Source organism: Chlorocebus sabaeus, chromosome 9 (assembly GCF_047675955.1).
Source record: "Chlorocebus sabaeus isolate Y175 chromosome 9, mChlSab1.0.hap1, whole genome shotgun sequence".
Taxonomy (NCBI): Eukaryota; Metazoa; Chordata; class Mammalia; order Primates; family Cercopithecidae; genus Chlorocebus; species Chlorocebus sabaeus.
In genome coordinates, this window is record NC_132912.1 from 74,291,104 (window position 1) to 74,318,957 (window position 27,854).

The following is a 27,854-nucleotide window of genomic DNA, read 5'->3' on the forward strand; positions in this document are numbered from 1 at the left end:
TCAAAATAAAGGGATGGAGGAAGATCTACCAAGCAAATGGAAAACAAAAAAAAAGACAGGGATTGCAATCCTAGTCTCTGATAAAACAGACTTTAAACCAACAAAGATCAAAAGAGACAAAGAAGACCATTAGATAATGGTAAAAGGATCAATTCAACAAGAAGAGCTAACTATCCTAAATATATATGCACCCAATACAGGAGCACCCAGATTCATAAAGCAAGTCCTTAGAGATATATAAAGAGACTTAGACTCCCATGCAATAATAATAGAAGACTTTAACACCCCACTGTCAACATTAGACAGATCAACAAGACAGAAATTTAACAAGGATATCCAGGAATTGAACTCAACTCTGCACTAAGTGGACCTAATAGGCATCTAGAGAACTCTGCACCCCAAATCAACAGATTATACATTCTTCTCAGCACCACATCGCCCTTATTCCAAAATTGACCACATAGTTGGAAGTAAAGCACTCCTCAGCAAATGTAAAAGAACAGAAATTATAACAAACTGTCTCTCAGACCACAGTGCAATCAAACTAGAATTCAAGATTAAGAAACTCACTCAAAACCACTCAACTACATGGAAACCAAACAACCTGCTCCTGAATGATTACTGGGTACGTAATGAAATGAAGGCAGAAATAAAGATGTTCTTTGAAACCAATGAGAACAAAGATACAACATACTAGAATCTCTGGGACACATTTAAAGCCGTGTGTAGAGGGAAATTTATAGCACTAAATGCCCACAAGAGAAACCAGGAAATATCTAACATTGACACCCTAACATCACAATTAAAAAAACTAGAGAAGCAAGAGCAAACACATTCAACAGCTAGCAGAAGGCAAGAAATAACTAAGATCAGAGCAGAACTGAAGGAAATAGAGACACAAAAAACCCTTCAAAAAATCAATAAATCCAGGAGCTGTTTTTTTGAAAACATCAACAAAATTGATAGACCACTAACAAGACTAATAAAGAAGAAAAGAGAGAAGAATCAAATAGATGCAATAAAAAATGATAAAGGGGATATCACCACCAATCCCACAGAAATACAAACTACCATCAGAGAATACTAAAAACACCTCTACGCAAATAAATTAGAAAATCTGGAATAAATGGATAAATTCCTGGACACATACACCCTCCCAAAAGAAGTTGAATCCCTGAATAGACCAATAACAGGCTCTGAAATTGAGGCAATAATTAATAATTAATTAATGGTATTAACAAATAATACCAACAAAAAACCATCCAGGACCAGACGGATTCACAGCCGAATTCTACCAGAGGTACAAGAATGATCTGGTACCATTCCTTCTGAAACTATTCCGATCAATAGAAAAAGAAGGAATCCGCCCTAATTCATTTTATGAGGCCAGCATCATCCTGATACCAAAGCCTGGCAGAGACACAACAAAAAAAGAGAATTTTAGACCAATATCCCTGATGAACATCAATGCAGAAATCCTCAGTAAAATACTGGAAATCTGAATCCAGCAGCACATCAAAAAGCTTATCCACCATGATCAAGTGGGCTTCATCCGTGGGATGCAAGACTGGTTCAACATACACAAATCAATAAATGTAATCCAGCATATAAACAGAACCAAAGACAAAAACCACATGATTATCTCAATAGATGCAGAAAAGGCCTTTGATAAAATTCTACAGCCCTTCATGCTAAAAACTCTCAATATATTGGGTATTGATGGGATATATCTCAAAATAATAAGAGCTATTTATGACAAACCCACAGCCATTATCATACTGAAGGGGCAAAAACTGGAAGCATTCCCTTTGAAAACTGGCACAAGACAGGAATGCCCTCTCTCACCACTCCTATTCAACATAGTGTTGGAAGTTCTGGTCAGGGCAACCAGGCAGGAGAAAGAAATAAAGGATATTCAATTAGGAAAAGAGGAAGTCAAATTGTCCATGTTTGCAGACGACATGATTGTATATTTAGAAAACTCCATCGTCTCAGCCTGAAATCTCCTCAGCTGATAAGCAACTTCAGTGAAGTCTCAGGATACAAAAATCAATGTGCAAAAATCACACCATTCTTATACACCAGTAACAGATGGAGAGCGAAATCATGGGTGAACTCCCATTCACAGTTACTTCAAAGATAATAAAATACCTAGGAATCCAACTTACAAGGCATGAACTTCCATTCACAATTGCTTCAAAGAGAATAAAATACCTAGGAATCCAACTTACAAGGGATACGAAGGACCTCTTCAAGGAGAACTACAAACCACTGCTCAACGAAATAAAAGAGGACACAAACAAATGGAAGAACATTCCATGCTCGTGGATAGGAAGAATCAATATCATGAAAATGGTCATACTTCCCAAGGTAATTTATAGATTCAATGCCATCTCCATGAAGCTACCAATGACTTTCTTCACAGAATCAGAAAAAACTACTTTAACGTTCATATGGAACCAAAAAAGAGCCCTCATTGCCAAGATAATCCTAAGCAAAAAGACCAAAGCTGGAGGCATCACGCTACCTGACTTCAAACTATACTACAAGGCTACAGTAACCAAAACAGCATGGTACTGGTACCAAAACAGAGATATAGACCAATGGAACAGAACACAGCCCTCAGAAATAATACCACACATCTGCAACCATCTGATCTTTGAAAAAACCTAAGAAAAACAAGAAATGGGGAAAGGATTCCCTGTTTAATAAATGGTGCTGGGAAAACTGGCTAGTCATATGTAGAAATCTGAAACTGGATCCCTTCCTTACACCTGATACAAAAATTAATTCAAGATGAATTAAAGACTTAAATGTTAGACCTAAACCCATGAAAACCCTAGAAGAAAACCTAGGCAATACCATTCAGGACATAGGCATGTCTAAAACACCAAAAGCAATGGCAACAAAAGCCAAAATTGACAAATTGGATCTAATTAAAATTAAACAGCAAAAGAAACTACCATCAGAGTGAACAGGCAACCTACAGAATGGGAGAACATTTTTGCATTCTACTCATCTGACAAAGAGCTACTATCCAGAATCTACAAAGAACTCAAACAAATTTACAAGAAAAAAACAATTCCATCAAAAAGTGGGCAAAGGATATGAACAGACACTTCTCAAAAGAAGATGTTTATGCAGCCAACAGACACATGAAAAAATGCTCCTCATCACTGGCCATCAGAGAAATGCAAATCAAAACAACAGTGAGATACCATCGCACACCAGTTAGAATGGTGATCATTAAAAAGTCAGGAAAAAACATGCACTGGAGAGGATGTGGAGAAGTAGCAACACTTTTACACTATTGGTGGGACTGTAAACTAGTTGAACCATTGTGGAAGATAGTGTGGCGATTCCTCAAGGATCTAGAACTAGAAATACCATTTGACCCAGCCATCCCATTACTGGGTATATACCCAAAGGATTATAAATCATGCTGCTATAAAGACACATACACACGTATGTTTATTGTGGCACTATTCACAATAGCAAAGACTTGGAACCAACCCAAATGTCTATAAATTATAGACTGGATTAAGAAAATATGGCACATATACACCATGGAATACTATGTAGCCATAAAAAAGGATGAGTTAATGTCCTTTGTAGGGACATGGATGAAGCTGGAAACCATCATTCTCAGCAAACTATCGCAAGGACAAAAAACCAAACACCGCATGTTCTCACTCATAGGTAGGAACTGAACAGTGAGATCACTTGGGCACAGGAAGGGGAACATCACGCACCAGGGCCTGCCATGAGGTGGGGAGAAGGGGGAGGGATAGCATTAGGAGAGGTACCTAATGTAAATGACGAGTTAATGGGTGCAGCACACCAACATGGCACATGTATACATATGTAACAAACCTGCACGTTGTGCACATGTACCCTAGAACATAAAGTCTAATAAAAAAATAAGTTTCTGTTATCTCAAAAGTTACCCTTATGATAACCATATCTCCACTCTTCAAAATGGTAATCACTAGTCACATGTATGTGTCAAGCAGTTGAAATGGGATGACTATGACTAAGGAATTGAATTTAAAATTTAAGGCTAATGAATTTAATTTTTAATAGCTATATGCAGCTAGTAGCCACCTTTTATTGGACAGTGTGCCTAGAGAATGGACAGAGAATAGGAGCACAGTGGATAATGTCAGCAGGTATGGTGGCTCAGAAGTAGGATATAGGTGATACATTTTAGCAGCCAGAGGAAAGAAAGGACCAGATAAAATGAGTGCCCATGTATATCAAAATTTCCTCATATCAATAACATGGCAGGTAGAATTGCCAGAGATAGTATGCCATACATGCAGATATGACTTAAATGTAGAAAAATAACGTTTATTGATATTTTTATACCAGTCAAAATATTTCTATCTTCCAGGTTTAGAATTATTTCCTCTAAAAATTAATCTTTTTATCCAACATCTTCATATGGGCCGGAGGCTTCCTCACTATGATACAGCAGATTAGTTTGAATGTAGAGTCTGCATTTTGGGACTCTGAGTTCACATCTCTTTTGTTACACATTAACAGAATGAATCTGTGGAAGAGTCTTGATTTCTCTGTGTCCTCGTTGTTAAACTATTAATACTTGGTTAATTCTGGGGTTAAGATTTAAATCACATTGAACACTTAGAAAAGTACCTTGAGCCTAGTGAAGAGATAATAACTGTTAATATCATTAACTTTAAAAGTAAAATTGAAGAAATGTTTTTATTTGAAACTATTTTGAAGCCTTAATTAAAAAGGTAATCCATGGATTGGCTTACTGATAGAAGCATCCCTATAGTCAGTCAGTGTTTTGTTATTTTAAAGACAGTTTGCATATAAGAATGCCAATTCCTTTTCACTAATTTTTTTTATTATAGAGAAAACATCTTACTAAAAGGAAGTTTACAATATTTTTATTATTTCTATAAGATAGAATTACTGATTTTAAGTAAATTTTCTTCTGTTTAGCAACTCAATTGCTTTCTTTCTTTAAATATCTTTGTGTTTACAATTCCAACTGTTTTACGCACCAATTCCTTTCTGTAATTTTTTGTGGTTTATATTGAATAGGATGAGAAATGATTGTATGGTCCCAAGGTTTTATAAAAACAAAAATGACATAAAGGAGAAAGATAATCTTTTAAAACATTTCTATAAAAATGCCTTTCTCTCCAGAAGCCTGGAGTTTACAAAAAAAAAAAGCCTTCAATTGTCTTTGATTCCTTTTACTTTTCAGAGATTCAAGATAATCCTGCTAAAATTTGTGTATCTCTATATTTAAAAAATACAAATAAAGATTTATTAATCAAATATTTGTTTAAAACTAAATTCTATATTTCCTGGAAAGTACTAAAACTAAATTCTATATTTCCTGGAAAGTACTGTAGAAATCCAAAAATACAAAGAGGACAATCTTCTCTTTATTCTTTATTTTAACAGTAATTCCTGAATTTGTAACACAAGTGAATGTTGCCTTGGAAGCCTTAAGCAAAAACTCGTTGAATGTGTTGGATGATAATCAATTTGTGGACATCTCAAAGAAGATCTATGATACAATTCATGATATCAGATGTTCAGTCATGATGATTCGGGTAAGTTTGCTTTTCCTTCCATTGAATTATTGCAATGCTCTTCACCATATGGAATGCCTGGGATGACTGCAAGAAATGCTTTATTTCTATGCTGTAGTGTCAATGCTGAAATCTATTAAAACTTCAGAAGTTCATATGTATCCCCAAAGTCACATCTACTGTCACAAACAACACTTTTACTTATGTATGTGGTTATAACTTACGCAAATGAGTGCATTTTACTGCTGCGTGTGCAGAAAAGATAGGATTTGCTGGGTGCAGGATTTGTTGAGGTGTCTCTTAGCATGATCAGAAGGCAAAGAAAAATACATAAAGTAATTTGCTTTTTATATTTCTTGAACAAAAAGGAAAGAATCTTTCTTATCTCTGTAGTGAAATTGATAGTAAAATGTGTTAAAACAAGGTATTTTATGGCCAAACCCTCTCATCCTAGATCATAAAATCACAGAGTGTTCTGCAAGAAATCTCAGTTGGAGTTGCCAGCAACAACAAACACTTCAATGGTCCTAGTCTGGGAGTTGTCTGTTTGGGGACACATATTCCACCTTCCCAGGCATGAGAGCACCATTTGTTGCGGGCACACTGTATGTACAGAAACTGGGATTGTTTTCCCTCAAGTATTAATGTAAAGTGTTCTTTTAAATGTTACCAAAAAATGCACATTCTTTAGAAAATGCCTATGTAAAGATATGGAGATACCTTAAGTGGATTCACCTGAAGACAGACTCTGAAGTAAGGATTTGTGTTATCAGTAATCTATTTAGGAGAAAATGAGACAAAGTGAGGCAAAGAGAGGAAGAAAACCAAGAAGATGAAACTGTGAGTCACTGCAGGCAACTGGGGCTTGGGGCTTGATCCTGCTGGTGAACTCTGGGTAGTACTGCAGAATACACCTCAGCACTCCAGAATTCTCTTACCTGACGTGAACGAACTGAAGATTTAGCCACCTATTCATCCTGGGTGAAAAGCTACCCTCAGAGGTGTCACCTGAGCCTCATGTTCAGGACCAATCAAACTTTTGTGGCCAAAGAATTCTCAGGCAGGGTGTCAGGTGTTTGCTGTAGGAAGATTCAGTGGGACTGGTGAATATAATTTTTAAGTATGAATAGAATTCAATTTTTCAGCCTCTGGACTTAACTGTTAGTAAGATTGTAAGATGGAAATAGAAGTGCTGAGAATATATGAGTGGAGCATCAATAGTATTAATATCTGATAGGCCTGAACATCACAGGCTGTACTGAGCAGTTCATAAGTCATTTGTGGACTTTGTAAAGAAAAGGGCCAACAAATATTAGGGAGTCTGGCAGGGCAGAAGGATGCTGTGGAAGAGCTTGTAAGAGAAAGTCTAAAAGTGTCAAGACAGAGAATTTAGTACATTGAGACTTGGGAAAACCTGAAAGTAAACCAATTACCATATCAAAGAGAAACCTCAGGATAAATACTTGTGAGCAGCCTACAAGTATTTCTAAGTGATTAGAAAATTTGGCCCTGTACCAATGACTATGTCTGGGCAGCAAGAACCTTTACTAATTTTCTTGCTGTAAAATTTTCTTGCTTACCTCTGTGGATTAGTGGACTAGTAATAACCCAAAGCTGGGAGCTAGGTGAATCCAGTAAAGAGACATTAAAAGTGTAAAGAAGGCACATGAACTTCAGGATATAGTCTTGTAAGAGTGAAACCTCTCCATTTTCGCTATCCCTGAGTGGATATTTGAGAATATAAACCAGTGAGATAGCATAGGGGAACCAGGGTAGGGAATGCATTTTTTTTTCTTACTAAAGTTATATAGGGATGAAAAAAAAATCTTAAGCTTCTCCCAGTTAGATGGTCCAGTATTTTTAAATTTCCTCATTATCAAGATAGCTTACTTAAAGCAAATCAAATTATCTTGCCATTTTTTTTTTAAACATATTCCTCATATATAGTGGTACTCTGTAGGGTAGGAGAACAATTTATTGTAATTATTAATAGCCTTTGAGAGCAATAATTTTCTCCCATAGTCATCTCTTTTTCAAAATAAATACTTCCATTTCTGTTAACTTTTTCTCATAGGAATAATTTAGTATTTTGTTTTCTTCACTAGCCCTTATTTAATTTTCAACAAACTTCTCAAATGAGACTATCAAAAATACATTCTAATTAATGTCCATCCAATGTCAAGTAAATATAGCCAACTGCTATTAGCCTACATTTTTTTCCTTTTAAACATTATATTTATTGAATAGAGGTTGACTTCCTTTTCCTTTTTTTAATCTTTTTGCCTATTTATGCATTCTTTACTTAGATTTGTTCTGTTCTTGTTCTTAAGTCCTAATCCTGTTAAACTGTGTATGATTCTTCATATGATTTATCAGATTGTTTTCTGGTTTGGTTCTTGAACATATCAAGTTAACATCAATTAGAAACATGAATTGTAGAGTCTTAGTTTCTTCAACTAAATAACTAATAAAATCATTAAATTATATTGGCCCTTTATCTGATGGTAATCCCTGCTAGAGAGATTCAGTTAAGAGCATTAGCTTTAAGAGCCTTTAGAATCTGATGTTCCATGCAACTGAGAACATGTCTGTAAGTATATGGTTTGAAAGAGTGTTTTCTGAGTTTTAAGGCAGATACATTATTTCTTTAAGTACACTTTATGGTCAAAAAGATAAAGCAAATAAAATCAGAGCTGCTGTACTTGAAACCAGGGAGGAGCACCCAGAGGCTCATGATCTCTATCTCTAAACCCCCAATTCCCTAAGCAGCCTCTAGGGGAACCTCTATACAACTTCTACAGGGATTCCTTGGAAAATGATCCATAAACTTATGAACTTAATAGCTAACTGGGTTATAGGATAAAAATAAATTCTCACTTAGGTGCAAGTAAATGAAAATATATCCCTTTTTTTTTTTCTTAAAGATTATCCCTTTTTTACAGAAGAGAATAAACTTGATCCGGTATAATCTTCTTTTAACAAGGTCGAATTTAATGCTGGCCAATATTCTGGCCTTAGAACTGCAGAGTATTTGATCCTTTCTTCAAGGTATCTAAAAAGTGTCAACATTAAAGCAATAAATGTATAATTAAACAAGCTCAGGGAGGGATAAGCTATGGTATTGAGGATATTTGTGAGTGTATTATAATCCCATTTTATGTCTGAATTTTTATGAATACTCTTCAGTGCCTTTGAAACAATAAAATACTAACTCAAGATCAGAACTTGGAATTTTATAGGGTTTTATAAAAATATGATTATGTCTTTACTATTTGTTTTGATCAATACTTACACTAACAGTTGTTTAAAATTCTAAGATAAATACTGTGACATTTACTATTGCTATTTCCATTGGATTCAGTGTGTAGACAAGTGAGGTTATAAACTATCATACCTAGCAAACTCATAGAATAAGCAGTATTACATATTTTGATCTGTTTGGTATTTAATATGTATGTGTAAATTGTACAACTATTAAGTGTTCATAATATAATGGTTAAAACTAAAGCAACAAACAAATCTTACTTAGCATCAATTTCCTCCTTTGTAAGATAGACATGGTATTCAACCTACTTCTAAAGATAATTATGCCGACATGAGTTAATGGAAATGAAATGCTTAATAAATAGTAGGCTATAACAAGAAGCTAGCTACTACTACTATTATTACCACATAGAGTTAGTACTTACTAGACCTACTGAAACTACTTAATATTTTTGTATATCTTGATGAACATCAACTGCATAAGCATGCTTGTAGAACAACATAAAGGGCAAAGCCCTAAATCAAGAAATCTCAAAAAAAAAAAAAAAAAACTCTTCATTTATAAAACAATGTTTAAATAAGAGGATTCTTATGCTTATTAACTAAATTATAGACTGTTTAATGCAAATTATGCTTTTGAACCCATATTAGTTTAAGGTAGTATTATAATTCTGCACATAATTTTTATAGACCCCTTAAAACATGAATGAGAACTGAACTTTCAATGTTCATCTTTTTTTGGTAAAAGACATTTAACCACAAATGGAGGACATTTTAAAAGAGTACATGATTGAATTGAGAGAGAGGGTAGTGCAAATTGCCCACAGTGAAGTATCCTCACAAAAGGAAACAAGATTCAGGCAAAATTATTCCTATAGTAGGTATTCAGAATGTAGATTTCATGTGTTTTGTTTGTGGATTTTCATATGTGCCTTATCAAAAGCACTTCAAAGATATAGTGATACTTTCCAAAGCCAAGTGTGTAGATTTTCAGGTCCATAACTCAAGTTTGCATTTTCTGTGTTAGTTTTCTAACTGTATCAGGGAATAGAAACATATTTTGCATATCTGACTTGATGAAGGTTAATTTTTGAGGAAACAAAGAAAAATAAGATAAATGTACATGGCCCAGTTTACATTAACTGTTTTTACATGAATCATTTACATGGCTTCTAGAATTGGGACACAGTCCAAAATATAATATCAGCTTATATAACCAGACAATCTTTGGTTCTGATTCTATTGCACCTACAGGAATGAATAGATTTATGGCTTTTCCTGGAACTAAATATAACTTTCTCAATTGAGATTACTTGCAGTGTCACAACTTCTGTAAATTTATTTCATTTTCTTCCATAACTTTTTTTTTTCTTCGTGGCCTTATAGACATCTTTTCTTTATGTGTCTTCCAGGCTGAGCTTCTGTCTGTTTGAAGTTTCATACTCAAACTACTAAAGGGAAAGACTTTTACAATTTCAGTTAGTCACTAACCAATGTAGAATGTTATCTCATCCAATTACAATTCTCTGGAATTAAGTTTGAAAATGGGCAAATAATGAAACAATATTGTGTAAAATCAGAAGACTTGAGTTCAAGTCTCAGTTCTACATGTTACTGTTTATATTTTTACTTTACATGATGTCATCAGTTTCTTCCCTGCAGAGGAAAATGGAAGAATACTACTGAATTTCTACTTTTAAGTATCACTGTATGTAAAAGTAAAGGACTAAACAGTGTTTCCTGAGATGATGAAAAAAATGAGACTGTCCTTGCTTCAAATGCAAATTAGGGCCAAGTGCAGTGGCTCACGCCTGTTAGGGAAGCCAAGGTGGGTGGATTGCCTGAGCTCAGGAGTTTGAGAACAACCCGGCCAACATGGTGAAACCTCATATCTAATAAAATACAAAAAATTATCCAGGCATGGTGGTGCGCACCTGTAGTCCTAGTAACTCAAGAGGTTGAGGCAGGAAAATTGTTTGAACCTGGGAGGCAGAGGTTGCAGTGAGCTGAGATCACGCCACTGCGCTCCAGCTTGAGTGACAGAGCAAGACTCCATCTCCCAAAAGAAGGAAAAAAAATGCAAATTAAATAAGACATGAACAATAGAGAAATACAATGATACAATGAAATTCAAAATATGTATTTCAATGTAGTAGCAAGTAACAATTGGAAAATATTATTTTTAAAGTAGAATATATCACAGCATCCAAAATTATAATATAAATGGTAATAATTTTAACAATACAAATATAATATCTATACTCTGAAAATTATGATACAATATTTAAAAAACTAAAAACACCTAAATATCTTAAGGGATTGATCATATTCCTGAAGTTGGAAACTCAATATTAAGATGTCAGTTATCCCCAGATTGACTTACAGATTGATTTATCACTGTCTCAAATTCTCAGCAGACTCTTTTATGAAAACTGATCATTTGAGGTGGTTACATGGGAGTATACGTTTACCAAAACTCATCAAACTGCATTTAAAGTTGTATGTAAATTAGATATTAATAAAGTTCATTAAAAAATAATCAACTCCATAGCCAACACCTCAGAAAATGCTAATTTTAAATAGATAAAATCATACCAAACTACAAATTAGGGCTAATTAGAAAAACTTACATGGACTATTGAAATGCTGATATCTCAAATATTATAAAATTAATAATACCTTTTTACTTTATAACTGCCAAATATTTCTAATGTATGGGGGTTTTCTTTCATTTTTTATTTCTTATATTTGTGAATCATTGCTTACTATTTTAGATCAAGAGTTGGCAAATTTTGGCCTTTGGGCCACATTTGATCCACCATATGTTTTGTATGACCTGCATCCTAAGGATGGTTTTCATATTTTTAAATGGTTGAAAAAATTAAAAAGCAGAATATGATATTTTGACTTATGAAAATGGTATAAAATTCTAATTTTAGTGTCCATAAAATCATATTGAAACGTGTCTCAGCCATTGGTTTATATCTAGGACTCTTTGTGCTACAACGGCAAGGTTGAGTAGTTATGAGGAGACTATAATGTCTCACAAAGCTTAAAATATTTCCTACCTGACCCTTTACAGGAAAAGTTTACTAAACCTTGCCTTAGAGATTTTTGTTTAGCCTTTACAAATATCCTGCCTGGCTATTCCAAGAATCCACTCACCTTTTTATCAGTTTTCCTTTATACATCCAATCATCCCAAATATTTAAATATTAGAATTGTCTTTCTTTCAAGGTTCCTGGAGTTACACACCCCCTAGAATGACTTCTGCTAACCCTTTCTATTCACAGTCTAGGGTCCCAGGCTGTACTCTTCACTGTCCTCTACTCTTCTTTTCACCCTGATGGCTTGCCATTCACCCAGGTACTCTTTTTCTCACCCTTTCTTTTCTAGATCAAACTGTTGTTTCTTTGTTTTAATTTCCAAATTTTATATTCATGCCCTGATGCTTTTTAGATAAAGTTGTTTAATTGCCAGAAACCACCCTTCTCCAAGGGCTGCAAGGAAGTTTTTACATTCCTTTTGATATTTTTGCATTATTTGTTCAGCACGTAAAATTGAATTTGAGCCTCGCCTTTGATTATTGTACATTTTGAAATTCAATTTTTAAGGTTTATAGAATGTTGAAATTCATCAACTGTATTCTCTCATGTCATTTTTTTTCCTTTCTTTTTTTGTTTCATGTTATAGAGCAGTAGACTTCCCCTTATTCATGGCTTTGATTTTCATAGCTTCAATTATCTGTGGTCAACCACAGTCTGATGATATTAAATGAAAAATTCCAGAGTTAAACAATTTATAAGTTTTAAATCGTGCACTCTTCTGAGTGGTGTGATGAAATCTCATGCTGTTCCATTCTGTCCTGCCTGGGATGTAAATCATCCCTTTGTCCAAAAGATCCATGTTGTCTATGCTCCCCTCCCATTAGTCACATAGTATTGCAGTTCTTGTTTTCAAGTAACCCTTATTTTACTTAATGATGACCCCAAAGTGCACATAGTGATGCAGACAATTCTGATATGCCAAAGAAGCTGTAAAGTGCTTCCTTTAAGTGAAAAGGTGAAAGTTCTTGACTTAATAAGGAAAGAAAAATAATCATATGCCAAGATTGCTAAGATCTACAGTAAGAATGACTCTTCTACCTGTAGGGTTGTAAAGAAGGGAAAAGAAACTAGTATTAGTTTTGCTGTCACTCTTCAGACTCAAAAGTCACAGCCACAGCGTGTGATAAGTGCTTAGTTAAGATGGAAAAGGTGTTAAATTTGTGGGTGGAAAACAGAAATGGAAATGTGTTCGGATTGATGACAATCAGATTCGGTACTATCCGAGGTTTCTGGCATTCACTGGAGATATTAAAACATAACCCCTGTGGATAAGAGGGGCGGGGCAGTGTAGTATTAATTGTGTCTAAAGATTATTGGGATTAGAAATGAGTTTACATAAAATAAGTATATGCTAAGCGAGTTTAAAGTATAGTGACAGGATGAATATATATATACATATATATATATGGCTTGGCTTGCACAGGACAGTATTGGATTATACCGCCTTTTACTTTTAAGTGTCCAATTTGGAGGATAAATTGGTAAGCTCACTAGTTTCTGGGTCCTGACGGTACTGCTTGAGGCCCTGTGGTGCATCATCTCCACCCACAGGGCGACAGTTCCCGGTGCTTGGCACTAATGATCATAGTTCCCTGTCAAGCCAGTTTTTCTAACCCCAGGGAACACTTTCTCTCCATAGTCCTAATGGCTATCAAATGTGCGCTTCTCCCCTCATGCTTTTCTGATACTTTGTTGACTGTGGAGAATTTATTCAGGCACCATTTCCAATTTATTTAATGTACAAAGAATTCATAGCTTTTCATTTTTCACTGTTAGGCAGATTTCCTAAACTCATCTAAGTCACTCTACTCTTCAACCTCACAGGACTCTTCACATGGAATGCCAGTTAAAACACTTTGTCCTTTCTGGAAGTAATATGACTCTTTTCTAGTGTCAGGACCAGTGTGTAAAGAAACCACCTACCAGAGAATTCCTAAGGACACTTCGTAAAAGGCCAATAACAAAGTAACCTTAGTTTTATATGCAAATTTAAATTAAACCTTAGTGGAAGGAAATCTGTAACAGGACTCTTGCTGTTTCTTCTGAAAACAGAGTGTAAGGTAGAGAAACCTTGGAACGCCTGCTGGCACTGGTCAGCAAGAAGTCTTATGCTCTCAGCACATTTAATGGCCCTCCTCTTGTGTATCCCATTTGAAGAAACTTTTGACTAAGGGAGCAGAGGTGACTAGAGTAAGAAAAAGATATTCAGGAAACGTATTAAGCTATAAAAGCAGCGCTAGTTAGTGATCTCAGTTGCTCATGCTGAGAGAAAGATGTTCAGCTTGAAGTCGTTCTGGAAAGTGCTCTTTCACCAAAGGGTCAACACCACTGGACTGGCAGGAGAGTCCATGGTCCAACAGGACTTTGATGCAGTCTAGTCCGCCACTCGGAGAGCTCTACACAAGTGCAGCTCAGAGCTTTTGACTCAAAGTAGCTGAATTTAAGGAACCAAGCATCTCCCTTTGAAAACACCTTCAGGTGTTCAGGGGAAATGGCTAACATTGTGAACAGAAGAGTGATATGGGGAAGATGGTTACTTGCAGAACCTTAAGAGCTTTTGGTTTGCTTTGTTTAAGTGAATTATTGAATGTCATATTAACTATTATAAACTTGTATAAGTAATGAAATAAGTTAGATTTATATTAAGTATTCAATTTAGTAAGTTTTATTATTTTGGTACAAAAGCTTGTTTTTATCCTAAAAACTCTTAAGGAACGCTAACCTCTTACTTCAAACGTAAAGTTTCTCTGCGTATCTACATTTCAAAAACAACTTTTGGAGAGTTGAATCAGCCTTCTAGTGAAAATAATACGGGAAATACAGCTTATAAAATGATGAATTTTAGAAAACAGACTTTGATGTAGCTAATAGAGGGAGGGAGACTGGGAATTTTATAACTCCAGTGTCTGTAAAGTAAATAATGGAGTTTCAAAGGGAAAAATATTCTGGAGTCTGATAGCAAAAGTTCTCTAAGTGAATAGAGGTGCCTGAGGTCATATACTGGTAGGAGAAGTCACAGGAAGAGATTCAGGGTCTTCAGGCACCTGAATGCCTAAAGAACATTTGCTTTTACCATAGGGGAATAAAACAGCTCCATGTTTTTATACCGTGGGAGCCTTTAGACTCCACAGACTTCTCTTTGTTGATGTAACAGTTGTAAACACATAAACCCCAAGAATCACTTTCTGGTCAATTTATTAAAGAGTACTTATCCTACTACTGCTCTTCTCTGCTCCCTGAGATTCAGACATACTGGCCTCCTGGCTGTTCCCGCAGTTCCTCAGACAGGCCCATGCTTCTGGCATCTGTCCACCTACTGTCCTCTCTAACTGTGATGCTTTCTTCCAAGACTCTGCACAGGAGGCCTCTTCAGGTCTGCTTCATCCTTGCCTTATCCAACATCCTACACAGATCCTATATAGAGCCACATCTAAAAATAGCATCTTCCACTTCAGCTACTCTTTATCTTCTTACTCAAGTTTATGCTTGCATAGTGTTTGTCATGACCATTGACATATTACATATTTATTCACTTATTTATCTATTTTCTTTCTTCCCCCAAAAGAATGTAGGCTCTATGAAATAAGGAAGATACAGACCTTTAAAACAAAATCTGTCTGGGTGCAGTGGCTTATATCCATAATCCCAGCACTTTGGAAGGCTGAGGCAGGGGGAATGCTTGAGTTCAGGAATTTGAGACAAGCCTGGGCAACATGGTAAAATCCCTGTCTCTGTTAAAAAACAAAACAAAACAAAACAAAACAAAAAACAGAAAAATTAGCCAGGCATGGTGGTGCACGCCTATACTCCCAGCTGCTTGTGGGGCTGAGGCCGGAGGATGGCTTGACCCTGGGGGGTCGAGGCTACAGTTTCTGCCACTGCACTCCAGTCTGGGTGACAAAGTGAGACCCTATCCCCCACAAAAAATGCTATAGTGTTTTGCAATTAAATAAAGTGGTTGATTTGGTTTCCAAATTTGACATTTGTTCAAAATGTAATCACTAGACCCCAAGGAATTAAGGACAAGAACATGTGATGTTACTTTGTTAAATTTTATACTACAAAAATGAAGGACAGTAGAAACTATCTTGAGATGTATTTTCACAAAGAATTAAATTGGCTTGATCTCTTATTTAAGATGGTTTTAAGAGTTCCAAGGATGTGTACTAAGCATTGTATTTTGTGGCCACTAATATAATTTTGAATGTACAGTACATGTCTGTTTGATGCTATTTGTCTTCGTAGAAGCTTCTGTAAAGTTGGATCCATGTGGTTGTTTTAAAAGTTCTTCATTTCACCTAGTTCAGGTGACAAGATTACTCTTTAAAGATGATGACAATTGTAGAATGGCCCTGATGAGACTTTTTGAGTGTATGTATTAGCTGTTGGGTTGTGGAAGAAAAAAAGACTCTATCCTAAGGATAGAGTTTGTGGAATGTGCTGGAGTGTATTTTATATGCATTATCCCCTATTATCAGTCCCTTGGTGTTATAAGCTCTAAAAAGTCACAAAATTATCTATAAATTTAATGATTAAAGTGTGTTTTATACTGTCTTAAATTGCAATGTTTGGAACAGAAATCAGAAATTTAATTAAAGTCATAAAATATAGGAAGATTCCATAACAAAAATTATTTTTAACCTTAAAAATGGCTGTAAAATACATTTTAACAATTCCATAGTAGTCTGTTTACTAAAAAATATAAAATTAAAATAAAACCATGGATTTTTATATATCTTCTATTGTCCCTAAAATTAATGGTTTGGGATTAAATTTATGGTTCCCATTTACCAAAAACATTGACAATGCATGTACAAATGGCGAATCTCTTCCAGTGGATTTTGCTTATTTAACTCTTAGAGTACAAACTTATTTTAGGTTTGCCTCTGTCTTTAAGGGAATTCCTATTCTTTGGAATATCTTTGTAACCCTATGTAAGTCATGTAGTCTTTCAACTTCCGATTTGCATTTGTAAAATGCCTTTTCTATCCTAAGTTTAGAAATCGTAGAGTGTCACTTCTGTCATAGTCTTGGTTACAAGCAAGTTAAAAGCCTCCAAGATTCACAGGAGAGGAGACATGAACCCCATCTTTCAATGGAAAGAGTGTAAAGGTCAAAAGGAGCATGTGAGATGGTAAATAATATTGTACCCATCTTTAGAAAATACAAAGTGAGCTCTTATTATCATAGTCATCATCGTCATTATTATCATCATCATCATTTTTAACAATAACAGTTATTTTTAACTGATTAATTACGTGACCGTAGTCAATTTAAATAGTCTTTTGCTGATTAATTAGTAAAATAAACCATAAACCAATGTGAAGAGTCTTAAATCACTTCAGGTAATCATTTGTTTAATGACAGGTAAAGATTTAGAAGGTATAATGAGTTAAATATTTTACTGAATAGAATATTAAATTGCCATATTTTAATGTCTTTTATAAATAGATCTGCTGCCGATTTAAGATATTAAGCTATACATAATCTTTTTGATACCCTTTTCTAAAAAAATCCGTTTGAAATAATGATAGCTAGAAAGTATAAAACAGAATAAAAGTCTTGAGGAGGCTATGTGGAATGTGAGATTATCATGAACATGGGAAACATAAAATGAAGAAGACATCATATTAAGAAGTAATTTTCTATCCTGTACAGGATACAGTCAATCACTTGAAAAATGGTTAAGTATTTTCTATCTTTTAATCACTGTGCTAGGTTTTAGGAATGCAAACATTGGTGAATCATGATCTTTGCTCTCAAGTAACTGGCATTCTCATAGAATAAGGAAGTACATAAGCAAATGACAGTAATACATTGTGATAAGTAATATAATGGAAGCACATGGAACAATTTTTTTTTTTTTTAATACAGAGGCCTTAAATTCTGCCATGGAGAAAATTATGCAAAGATGTAGCCATTTGTTGACTTTCCAGTTGGGCTTTGATGAATGAGTCAGAGTTGGGTAGTTGGAATTATGGCTTAACACATTTGCAAGGATACGGATGTAAAGGCAGGAGAGAGGACTACAATTAGGTGAAGGGTACCTGGACCCCAGTGTACAGGTGGAGGAGGAGTAAAGATGTAAGCAGAGTTCAAATTTTTAAGAGTCTTCATGCATGTCAAAGAAACATGACCTTGCTAAATGGCAAGAGGAACAGAATTACTAGGCTTGGTATAGAGTGTTCAAAATTCATCCTGTATGGTTGGGGTGGCAGCATAGTCATCCCTTTTACTTCCTCAGTCACCTGCCTTAATCTGTCTAATATTTAAAAATTGAGATTATTTTAGCAAGACAGAAGAGATAAGAAGTAATTGAGTAGACAACAATCTCTTACAATATATTTACTATTAAAGGAGGATAGAAATTTTAATCAAATACTAATTATACCATTTATGGCTCACTAAATGTACTGATCGAATGTAATTTTCAGGGACTTCTCTTTCTCAGGATATGGAACATCTCCAAAAGTGGCTTCAGAAGAGTGATACAGATAATACTAATAATGATAATAACAATAATAATAGAAAAAAAGTGAGGCTTGTATTTGGAACAAGCATTTTTGTATTTGCAATGAGCTGAAGCCAAGCATATGTCAAAAGCATTTCTAACCACTTAAAATCTCAGAGATTAGGAAATCAGACTGGCAGTCAGGCATGTTCACCACGAGAGCAGCCACGGTGAAGGGACTGAAGTGCTGTCTCACCAGTTTCAGGGACTCATTGAGTCTGTTCCAGGGTATAACATGTCTCTGATTACAGAAGATGTTGGTGTTAAATTGACAGAAGTAATTGCTAATCAAAATGCAAGTGGGAGATGTAAATGCAAAAACATATGAACTCACCAATTAATGCACAGAGAATCATTTTCTCCTTCAAATGCCTTATTTATTAAATCTGAAGCTTTACATGTTGGCTTCAAAAGAATCATACCAATCAGAGAAGGCTGAAAGCCAGTGTCTTAGGCTGTAGTGAGCACAGGATTAGAAATCAAAAGACCTTGATCCTGGTCTCAGCTACATGCTATAGTAGCTCTGGAGTCCTGGGTTTCTCCCTTTGATGCATTGTTACATGGTGTTCTAATATATAAGGGAGGGGATTATCACACTTTCCTTGCTTATGGCACATTTTTAGGGCCCGTTCCTTCTTTCCTTCTTTCCTTCCTCTCTTCCTCTCCCCACGCCACTCCCTTCCTCTCTCTCTTTTCCCTTCTCTCCCTCCCTCTTTCCCTCCCTCCATCTCTCCCTCCTTCCTTCCTTTCTTCTTCTTTTATCCACTTATTGTCTTTTGTTGTTTTATTTTGTTGTTTTATTGAGTACCTACTACGTGCCAATAAATCTTTCAAACGCTTAACCGTATGGAGATAGATAGGACAGATAAGATTTCCATTTTCATGGAGTTTACGTTTTTGTGGAAAGAGACAGGAAGTAAAGAAAGATATGGATAAGGTAGTTATGATGAGTGAAAGGAAGGAAGTAGAATGACATGATGAAAAGAAAATTGGCCTAAGAGATACATCACTTTCAGTCAAAGCAGTCTCCTCCACTCTGAGGAGATTGAATTTTAGTTAGTTAATAAGAATAAGAGTGTGGTAGCAATTTTAAAACACTGAAGGAATGTTTCAGGCAGAGAAGAGTAATTGCAAAGATGCTAAAATTTGGAAATGCTTGTTATACCTAAAGAACACGAAGGAGGCACTGTTTCTAAACATTACTGAATTGAAGAGTAGAATGATAAGAGTTTAGAAAGGAAGACAGACAATAAGTTATTTTGACCTTTTCATACATGCTAAGCTGTTTGAATTTTGTTCCAAAGCATTGATAACTATTGAAATAGCTTTAACAGGGGAGTGGCATGATCCAATTTGCATTTTAATAAGTTCCCTCTTGATTTTCTTGAACGTTGACTTTCCAAAAGACCTCCAAAAGTGTGTTAATCAAGCAAAACTACAATTAAGACTTAGTGCAATAAAGGAGAACACCACTTTGAAGTGAGTTACCTACATCCATGTAGCTAATTAATTGCAAAGCTGGGATTAGAATTCAGGTCTCCTGACTCCAAATTCAGTGTACTTTTGGTGTTTTCACAACTAAGTAACTATAATAGGTTTGTTGCCCAATGTGTGGATAACTCTAGGTGGGGAAATTAGAGAAGCATTTTAAAGCCTGTGCTGAGTGATTTAAACGTGTGTCTTGCAAGAGAAAGAACTGGTTGGATTGCGGTGATAAGTAGATTTGGATGAGTGGACAAAATGAATTGAAGGCTTGGTAGTAAATTTCAATGAGCTTATTAGTCTTGATAGTTGGTCAGTTTAACTGTTTCAGTTTTCTCTTCCAGGAGCAGGTATTTCCTGGAAAAAGCAGCTAAGCATTGTTTTTGCTTGCTCTTAGTATTATTAACACAAGAACAGGAAGGTCTGTCCAGTCCCTGTCCCTGTGGGACAGAGGATTATGTCGTTTTCAGTTCTCACCAATCCATAGGAAGTATGTTATTGGAAATGGAGGATGGGCAAGAATAGACCTGAGCATACCAGATATGAGTCTGCTGTCCTTTTCCAGGCAATAGGTAATGTTGCCTTAGACTAGAGCTGCACTGTCTGATATAGTAGTTACATGTGACTTTTGAGCACTTGAACTTTGGCTATGTGAAAGGAGATGTGCCATGGAAATGTATGACACACAGCAAATTTTGAAAATTTATCAAGAAAAAATGATATAAAATATCTTATATATATTTATATTTTACATGTCAAATTAATGTCAATAATATATTTTAACCAAACATATCCAAAATATTATCACTTTGACTTATACAAATTATTTTTAATGTGACTACTAACTGTGAAAGTTAAAAATTATGTATGTTGCTTGCATTATATTTATATTAGTAATGCACTAGAGAGTTGACAGAAGAGGTAGACAAATTCAAAACTTATTTTGGAGGTAAAATTGACTGAAATTGCTGGGAATGAATGTGGGATTGAAGGAAATTGGGAAACAAATGTGGCATTGTGTGTATGTGAAAGTAACTTATGGAGTTAAGGAAGACTTGGAGGAATCAGTTTCGAGTAGAAGTCTGATTCCAATTTAGTGGTCTTTAGACATTGAATTTGCTCATTTTATAGTTATATTATATCAGTCATTGGGTATATGATTTTGGAACTTAGCACATAATTCTGACCTATGATAGGAATTGTTTTTTCTTAGGATGTAATAACATATAGACAGGGTATATTAGAGCAGAAAATATGATATAGAAGCAAACACATTTAGAATTCATGTTGAAGAGGAGGAGCTAACAAAGGAGATTGGAAAGAAATAATTGGGAAAAATAGAAAACCAAGAGACTGCTGTCTCAGAAACTAAGGCAAGTGTATTTAAATTGTGTACAATATTACTTAGAAGACTTATAAAAATAACAAGAAAATATGTTCATTGCATCTGGGGACATGGATGATCAAATAGGTAATGTATGTTTAGATATTCAATGAATTGGTGTCAGGATTTCCTGGAATTGATGACTAAGGCTGTAGCTGGCAAAAAGAGCAAAACACTCTAATTGCAGGTTGAGAAAACTGCCAGCCTGTGAGGACCAGCATATTTCCACAGGGCTTAGATATAATGAGAGGATTTAGGACAGGGAGAGAGGATTAGACTTTTCCAAAATGTGCAGTGTTTAGAGAGGCTAAGCTGTTCTCTCCTTTCCCTTTGGGTTACTTTATGTTGTCCTTACACTGTAATAAAGGAAAACAAAAGATAATCTGATACCCTGACAATGACTGAACCCACTTTCTGTAAAGTGGGTCTCTTTGTACTTTATATAGGCATAAAGTGATAAATTGTAAACAGTATATATAGTGTTAGATAAGAACTTCTAGTTGTTAATGACTCTTAGTGTGTCTCAAATTTAGCCCAGTCTTTTGTTGTTGTTGTTGAAATATATTTTCTTGGAAAGCCTCTTCTTTCTTATATCCTTATGAATATCTGCAGAGAGCCATTAGTGTTTGCCTTGTGCACTTTCTGAAAATATTTTATTTAGATTTTTTTTTGGAGAGACTTGCTTTGTTCCAATACCCTCTGCAGAATGTTTCCCCTTACTGTGTTCTGTTACCCCCAATGATGGCTTTTGCCTAGCTCTCTCAGTTCTTTCTCTAGTGTAAAGACATAATTCTACCTATGTTTCCTCTTCCAACTGTATGTCTATTATCATAATTAGTTTTCTTATCATAGATTCAAGAGAATAATAGTTTCAAATCACTTTGAGAAGAAAATATTGCTTTCTGCTTGAGTCACAGCTTAAACAGATTCACCCACTGTCTACTTCAAGGCATTTCCTATGTGATCTTAATGAACATTCCTCCACTTCAATCATCTCCCCTGTTTATAGCTTTATGTCTAGTATGTGGTAGATTACAAAGCCATATTGAAAAAAAACCTTATATACATAAAATAAATATTAGTTAATGAAAATGCTTAAAGTAATATTCCTATTATAAGAATCATATGTTCTTATTATACCACATTAAATAATATAGGACAGTTTATAGTACAAATTTCAGCCTGACTACCCCTCTAGCTCAGATTTTTCTCTTCCAGGGCTAATTGCTTCTTAATAATTTTGTATGTTCTTTTTACATCATTTTCTACATAAATCATATTTGTTTATGTATCTGTATCTTTTGTTTGGTTTTGCAAAAAAAAAAAAAAAAAAAAAGGCCATTCTATAGCTGTTGTTACAAAACTTGATTTGATGTTTATAATTTTACAGTAAGTCATACATTAAGTTCTCCTAGTTACAACCCAAAATAAAAGTTAGTAGTTATCCATACGAACTACTGTTGACACAGCTCCTTCTTGTAAGCTTTTCCTTAGATAGGCAAAACATGAAAGAACAAAGGGGAAAGACAAAGGCAACACACCAGAAAAAATGAAAACAAATAGTCATTTGAAGGCTTATATTTAAAAATATGGAAAACCAGTATCATGTTATTAATGGAACACTGTCATGCTGTAAAAATTGAACCATAGAACCATGAAATAATAGTGCTAAGCTGAGGGAAAAACTGCCTATCTCAAAATCCTTGGAGGGCTTTGAGGCTTTCAGAAGTGAAGTGAGTTACCTACATCCATGTAGCTGAACTAATGTCAACGTTGGGATTAGAATTCAGGTTTCCTGACTCCAAATTCAGTGTACTTTTGATGTTATCACAACCAAGTAACCATAATAGGTTTGTTGCCCACTGTGTGCAAAAAGTCAATATGCTGAGACACGAGGTTGCGGCAGAGAAAGAGGTTTAATGGTTGGGTCATCGAAAGAGAAGATGGGAAGGAACCTCAAATCCATCTCCCCAGGTAGTTTGGGGCTGGGTTTTTAAGGGTTTTGGAGTGGGTCAAAGTGTGGAAATTGTTAATTGGTGGAAGAGTACAGGGGGAAGTCATAGGATGGGGAGAGGAAGAAACAGCATTCTCATGCTAATTTCTGTTCCACTGTGGGGGTCTTCAAAATGGTTGGCATCAGCTGTTTCCCTGGAATTGGGGATCTGAAGACCTTCTTTAAGCAATTCTTAAAGAAAAGTCTTATGATTCTGATGTCAGTGATTCTATCTATAAGAACAGTGGGAATGGGGATACAAATGATCAGGATCTAGTGAGTTTCAGGTACAAGGAAGTGGGTCAAAGTGCAGCCTGATTAATACTTATAGCCATATTTCTGTCCAGAATTCTTGTTAACCCCTGAGAATGCCTTCAACCATAGGTTCATACTAATGAAAAGACAAGCAAAACACATTATATTAATTAAACACAATTGCAATTCAATGTGTTTAATACAACATATTGTATTAATTAAATGCAATTTGAAAAATATTACTTAAAGAATTGCATTTGAAATCATTGGCTAAGAACAGGAATATAACATAAGGACTGGAAAAAGAGACAAGTGACAAGTAGCTTGGAGGGAAGGTCAAATTAGTTTCTCTGTAAAAGAAGATGAGGTAGGAAGATCAAGTGAAATAATTTAAATGTATTGAATTTACTTAAGAAGTGAAGCAAAGAGAAAATGCCCTTCAGTTTAAAATAAAATTCCCAACAGAAACTGAGAAGATCAAGTAGAGGTAAAAGTTATACCCTTGAGCTGCTAATAATGAAATCTAGCCTGAGGGAAGGAAGTTTTGTTGAGAGATCACTACCTGACAGGAAGTTTACATGCATTCTCTCATTTTACCCTCAAAGCAACCCTTGAGGAAGGGACTTGGAAAACCATTTTATGCATAGAAAACAAAACAAATAACTTAAAATTACTCTCCCAAAGTCACTCTGATAGACAGTGTTCCAACAGGGTGAAGACTCAGGTACTTTTGTCTTGGCTGCAAAGTCTGTCTTCATTGTGCCCCACGTACTCCCTATATTAATCAGGAAGGTGAAATGATCTCTATGTTAGATCTAGAGTTTCTGGATACGGAAGTGTGACAGATTAATTTCAGTATATATGAGCTGTCCTTAACAATTTGAAAATATAATTAAATCGAATTATAAAGATAAGATTAAGAAAAAAAAATGGTTTGGAGTACATTGCATACTCTTACAGATGTTCTATAAGTAGAAACTTCCTGTTATTTACCTGTTCTGCTTTTTCCTACTTTAACTCTGTTTGTTTAAAGCTTGAAGAAATTTGAGTAGGTAAAGACATAGGAATTAATAGTACAGGGACCAGAGGGAAAACTTCCCTTTTGTCCTCTAAAGGTTTACTGAAAAATCAACTGACAAACGGTAAATTAATTTTTAGAAAGGGCATGCAGATTTATTAATGTGTACACGGTGGAATCATGGAGTGATTATCTATCCCCCAAATGGGGTTTAGAAGCTTATATATCATCTTTTGAGGGTACAGAAAGAATAGGAACTTAGATCCTAGCAAAACAGGTTATAGGAGGGAGGAGAAGAATAATTCTGTTGACAGGCAATAAATGACAACTAGGGAGAATGAGTGGATTGCAGGGCAGAGATGATTAAGATATTTCTCCTTGGAATCTGAATGAGCCCGAGAGATAGATATTATCTTGTGAAAGGGCCTATTCAAGTATGGTTACATTTTTGGTCTTATTTTCTGTAATAGATAATGAGATAACAGTAAGGAGAAGAATAAACTGTTGTTCTCCTGGTGGATCAGTACTTTAGGCAGATAAAGGGACTTCAGACAACAACTCATCCTGTGCTTTGGGAGAGACAGTGGGGAAGTCAGAGAGACCTTGAGGTTTCTCCAGTTCAGCATATTACAGCATGTATTTTGGGGGTATCAGTTCCTAAGTCCCAACAATAGCCAAGGAAAAAAGCAGACTGAAAAGTTGCTTTTTATTAAGGTTTCTACTTGCAGCTCAATTCTTTCATTTACATTCTGATTCTGTAAGTTGGCCCCAATATAGAGACTTGGAGTCAACATGGGTTAGAAATAGGCTCTATCATAGAACTTGTCTATTTTCCCACAATTCTGATAATATTTTACATAAATATGGACATGTTTTGCAGTTAGTTATGTAATAGTCAATATAGTGAGACATGGAGGATTGCAGCAGAGAAAGTGTTTAATAATCTTAGGATAGCCACAGGAGGAGATGAGAGGAAACCTCAAATCCTCTTCTCTAAAGAATCTGGAGCTAGGTATCTAGGTGAGGTGTGGGAATCATTGAATAGATGAACAGTACAGAGTTAAGTTATATACTTTTGATAATAGGGAAGTTGAATTACTTCTGAATTCCTCAGATAAGAAGTTTTGCCTCTGGATGGCCTGCTTGATAGTCTCCAGGTGATCTTTCCTCTCCCCATTTTCTTTCTGAAAATACCTTGGTCAAATCTTTGATCCTTTGTGTTCCCCCAGGCTCATGTCTACCTGCTACCTATTACAGTCTCAAGAAAGGGAAAACAGCATAGTGAAGAGGGGCCCCAGGTCTGTCTGGTTACTTCCTGCTGAAAGGGGATAGTGAGTGGATAAGTTGTATTTTTCTTTTTCTCTCTGTCTGTCATGAAGGGAATGAGGATCATGAAAAACTTGTTCATGGGGAGAAGAAAGGATTCCATTAAGAGGCCCCATGTAAATGGAAGTTGCTGTTGCAGGCTGATATTGGGATTGCATAGTCATCTGTAGGTGGAATCGTAACCTGGATGATATAGACTTAATAAGAGCATTAAAAAGGCAGAGACCAAAGATTGAAAGAAGAATAATGAGGAATAAAGATTCAAGTAATAGGAGAAGCCAAGTGATTTTTAGAAACCAATCAGTAGAGGTTTTGGACCAGTTGTGGTTACTTTAGGGGGAAGTGTATGTAGTCATTTGGCTTGTTTGACATTTTTTTTTGGACATTAGCTTTCATTTCTCCAGACATATTAATGTAGGTGCAATATGTTTTACTGATGACAGCACAGACTCCTTTTTCAGCTAGGGGTTAATTAGCAGTGAAGCAAAACTATAAGATCCCAGGAGGGGTAATATATTTTTAAGGTTTCTTGGACGAAGAGAGCCATCACTGCTAAGGCTCTTAAGCTGGGTGGTGGGGAAGGATTCCTAGGACACTAGGTCTAAAACTTTTGAAAAATATGCTGTAGGGTGGTTAGAGGGCCATAGATCTTAGGCTCACTCTCAAAGCAATCCACCTTCATTTGTGTACATAAAAAAAGAAAGGCTTAGTCAGATCATGTAGGGCTAAGGCTGGGGCTGAGATTAAAGCCTGTTTTTAAAGTGTTTAGATCATGTTTCACATTATTAGTCCAGGATAGAGGTTGTTCCTCAGTTCCCTTGAGGGCTTCATATAAAGGTTTTACTTTTACTCCAAAGGAAGGAATCCATATTCTGTAAAACCCAGCCATACCCCAAAAGAATAGAAGCTGTTGTTTAGTTCCTGGAGTTGTCATGTTTAAGATAAGATCTTTAGGAGGACTAGAGAGGCTCTTTGTACCGAGGGATAAAATAAGGCCCCAAAAGTGAACCCTTTGTGTGAGTATTTTTGTTTTAGAAGGAGATACTTAGTCCCCACAGTCAGCAAGTTTGTTTAATACTAACACTGTATTTTTGTCTAAAACAGCCTTGTTAGGACAACAGATTAGTAGGTCATCCACATACTGGAGTAGATTGCTGTCTTGGAGAAGCTGCAGGGTAGACAGTTTTCTAGCTAGGGCCTGTCCAATAAGGTGGAGGCTATCTCTGATTCCCAGGGCAGAATTGTTCAAGTTAACTGTTAAGTTATTTGCCATTCAAAAGCAAACAGAAATTGGCTATCCGATTGTACAGGAATGCAGAAAAAGACATCCTTAAGATCGAGTACAGTAAACTAAGCTGTGGAGGAGAAAGTCTGTCCAAAAAGGGTATAAGTGTTTGGGACAATAGGATGAATCAGAATAACAGCTTCATTAGTAGTTCTAAGGTCCTGTGCTAGTTGGTAGGAGTCATCTGGGTTCTTTACAGCTAAAATGAGAGAGTTGCAAGGCCAGCTGCATGGTGCCATAATCCATGGGTTAAAAATTTTGTTATTAGGGGCTGTAACCCTTTTCATGCTTCTGGTTTCAAGAGGTGTTGGGGATTCTGAAGAATTTATTGGGAATCTTAAGCTGAATTAATACAAGAGCAACTGATATTGAATGGCCAGGAAGAGAAGTATTCCGAAGTTCAAATGGCATGTGTTTTAGAGTTTGAGGTTCTATAGACTGCAGTTGCTCTTTTAGTGAAGTGTGAGTTAATACAGCTGGAAGGTGAAGGCTTAGCTGTAAATTAGCATGTAATTTTGTGTTAAGTCATGGCCTAATAATGGAACAAGGCAGTTTGGCAGGACTAAAAAGAATGAGTAAAGGAATAACCTTCCATTTTACAAGGGGATGGTGGTGTAAAACAGCCTCCTTGGGGTTTCCCATCAATACCTGTGAGA

At 35.6% G+C, this 27,854-nt stretch overlaps 1 protein-coding gene across 3 annotated transcripts in view; it reads left to right on the top strand.

The window, feature by feature from the left end:
* The window catches only part of CTNNA3 (catenin alpha 3), a 1,853,344-nt gene that overhangs the window by 1,475,562 nt on the left and 349,928 nt on the right, over nt 1-27,854 (top strand). For all 3 annotated transcript variants that reach the window (XM_007963302.3, XM_007963300.3, XM_073019108.1), the window contains one exon: nt 5,443-5,594. In XM_007963302.3, coding sequence (XP_007961493.1) covers nt 5,443-5,594 — 152 coding nt within the window. The remainder of the gene's footprint in view (nt 1-5,442; nt 5,595-27,854) is intronic.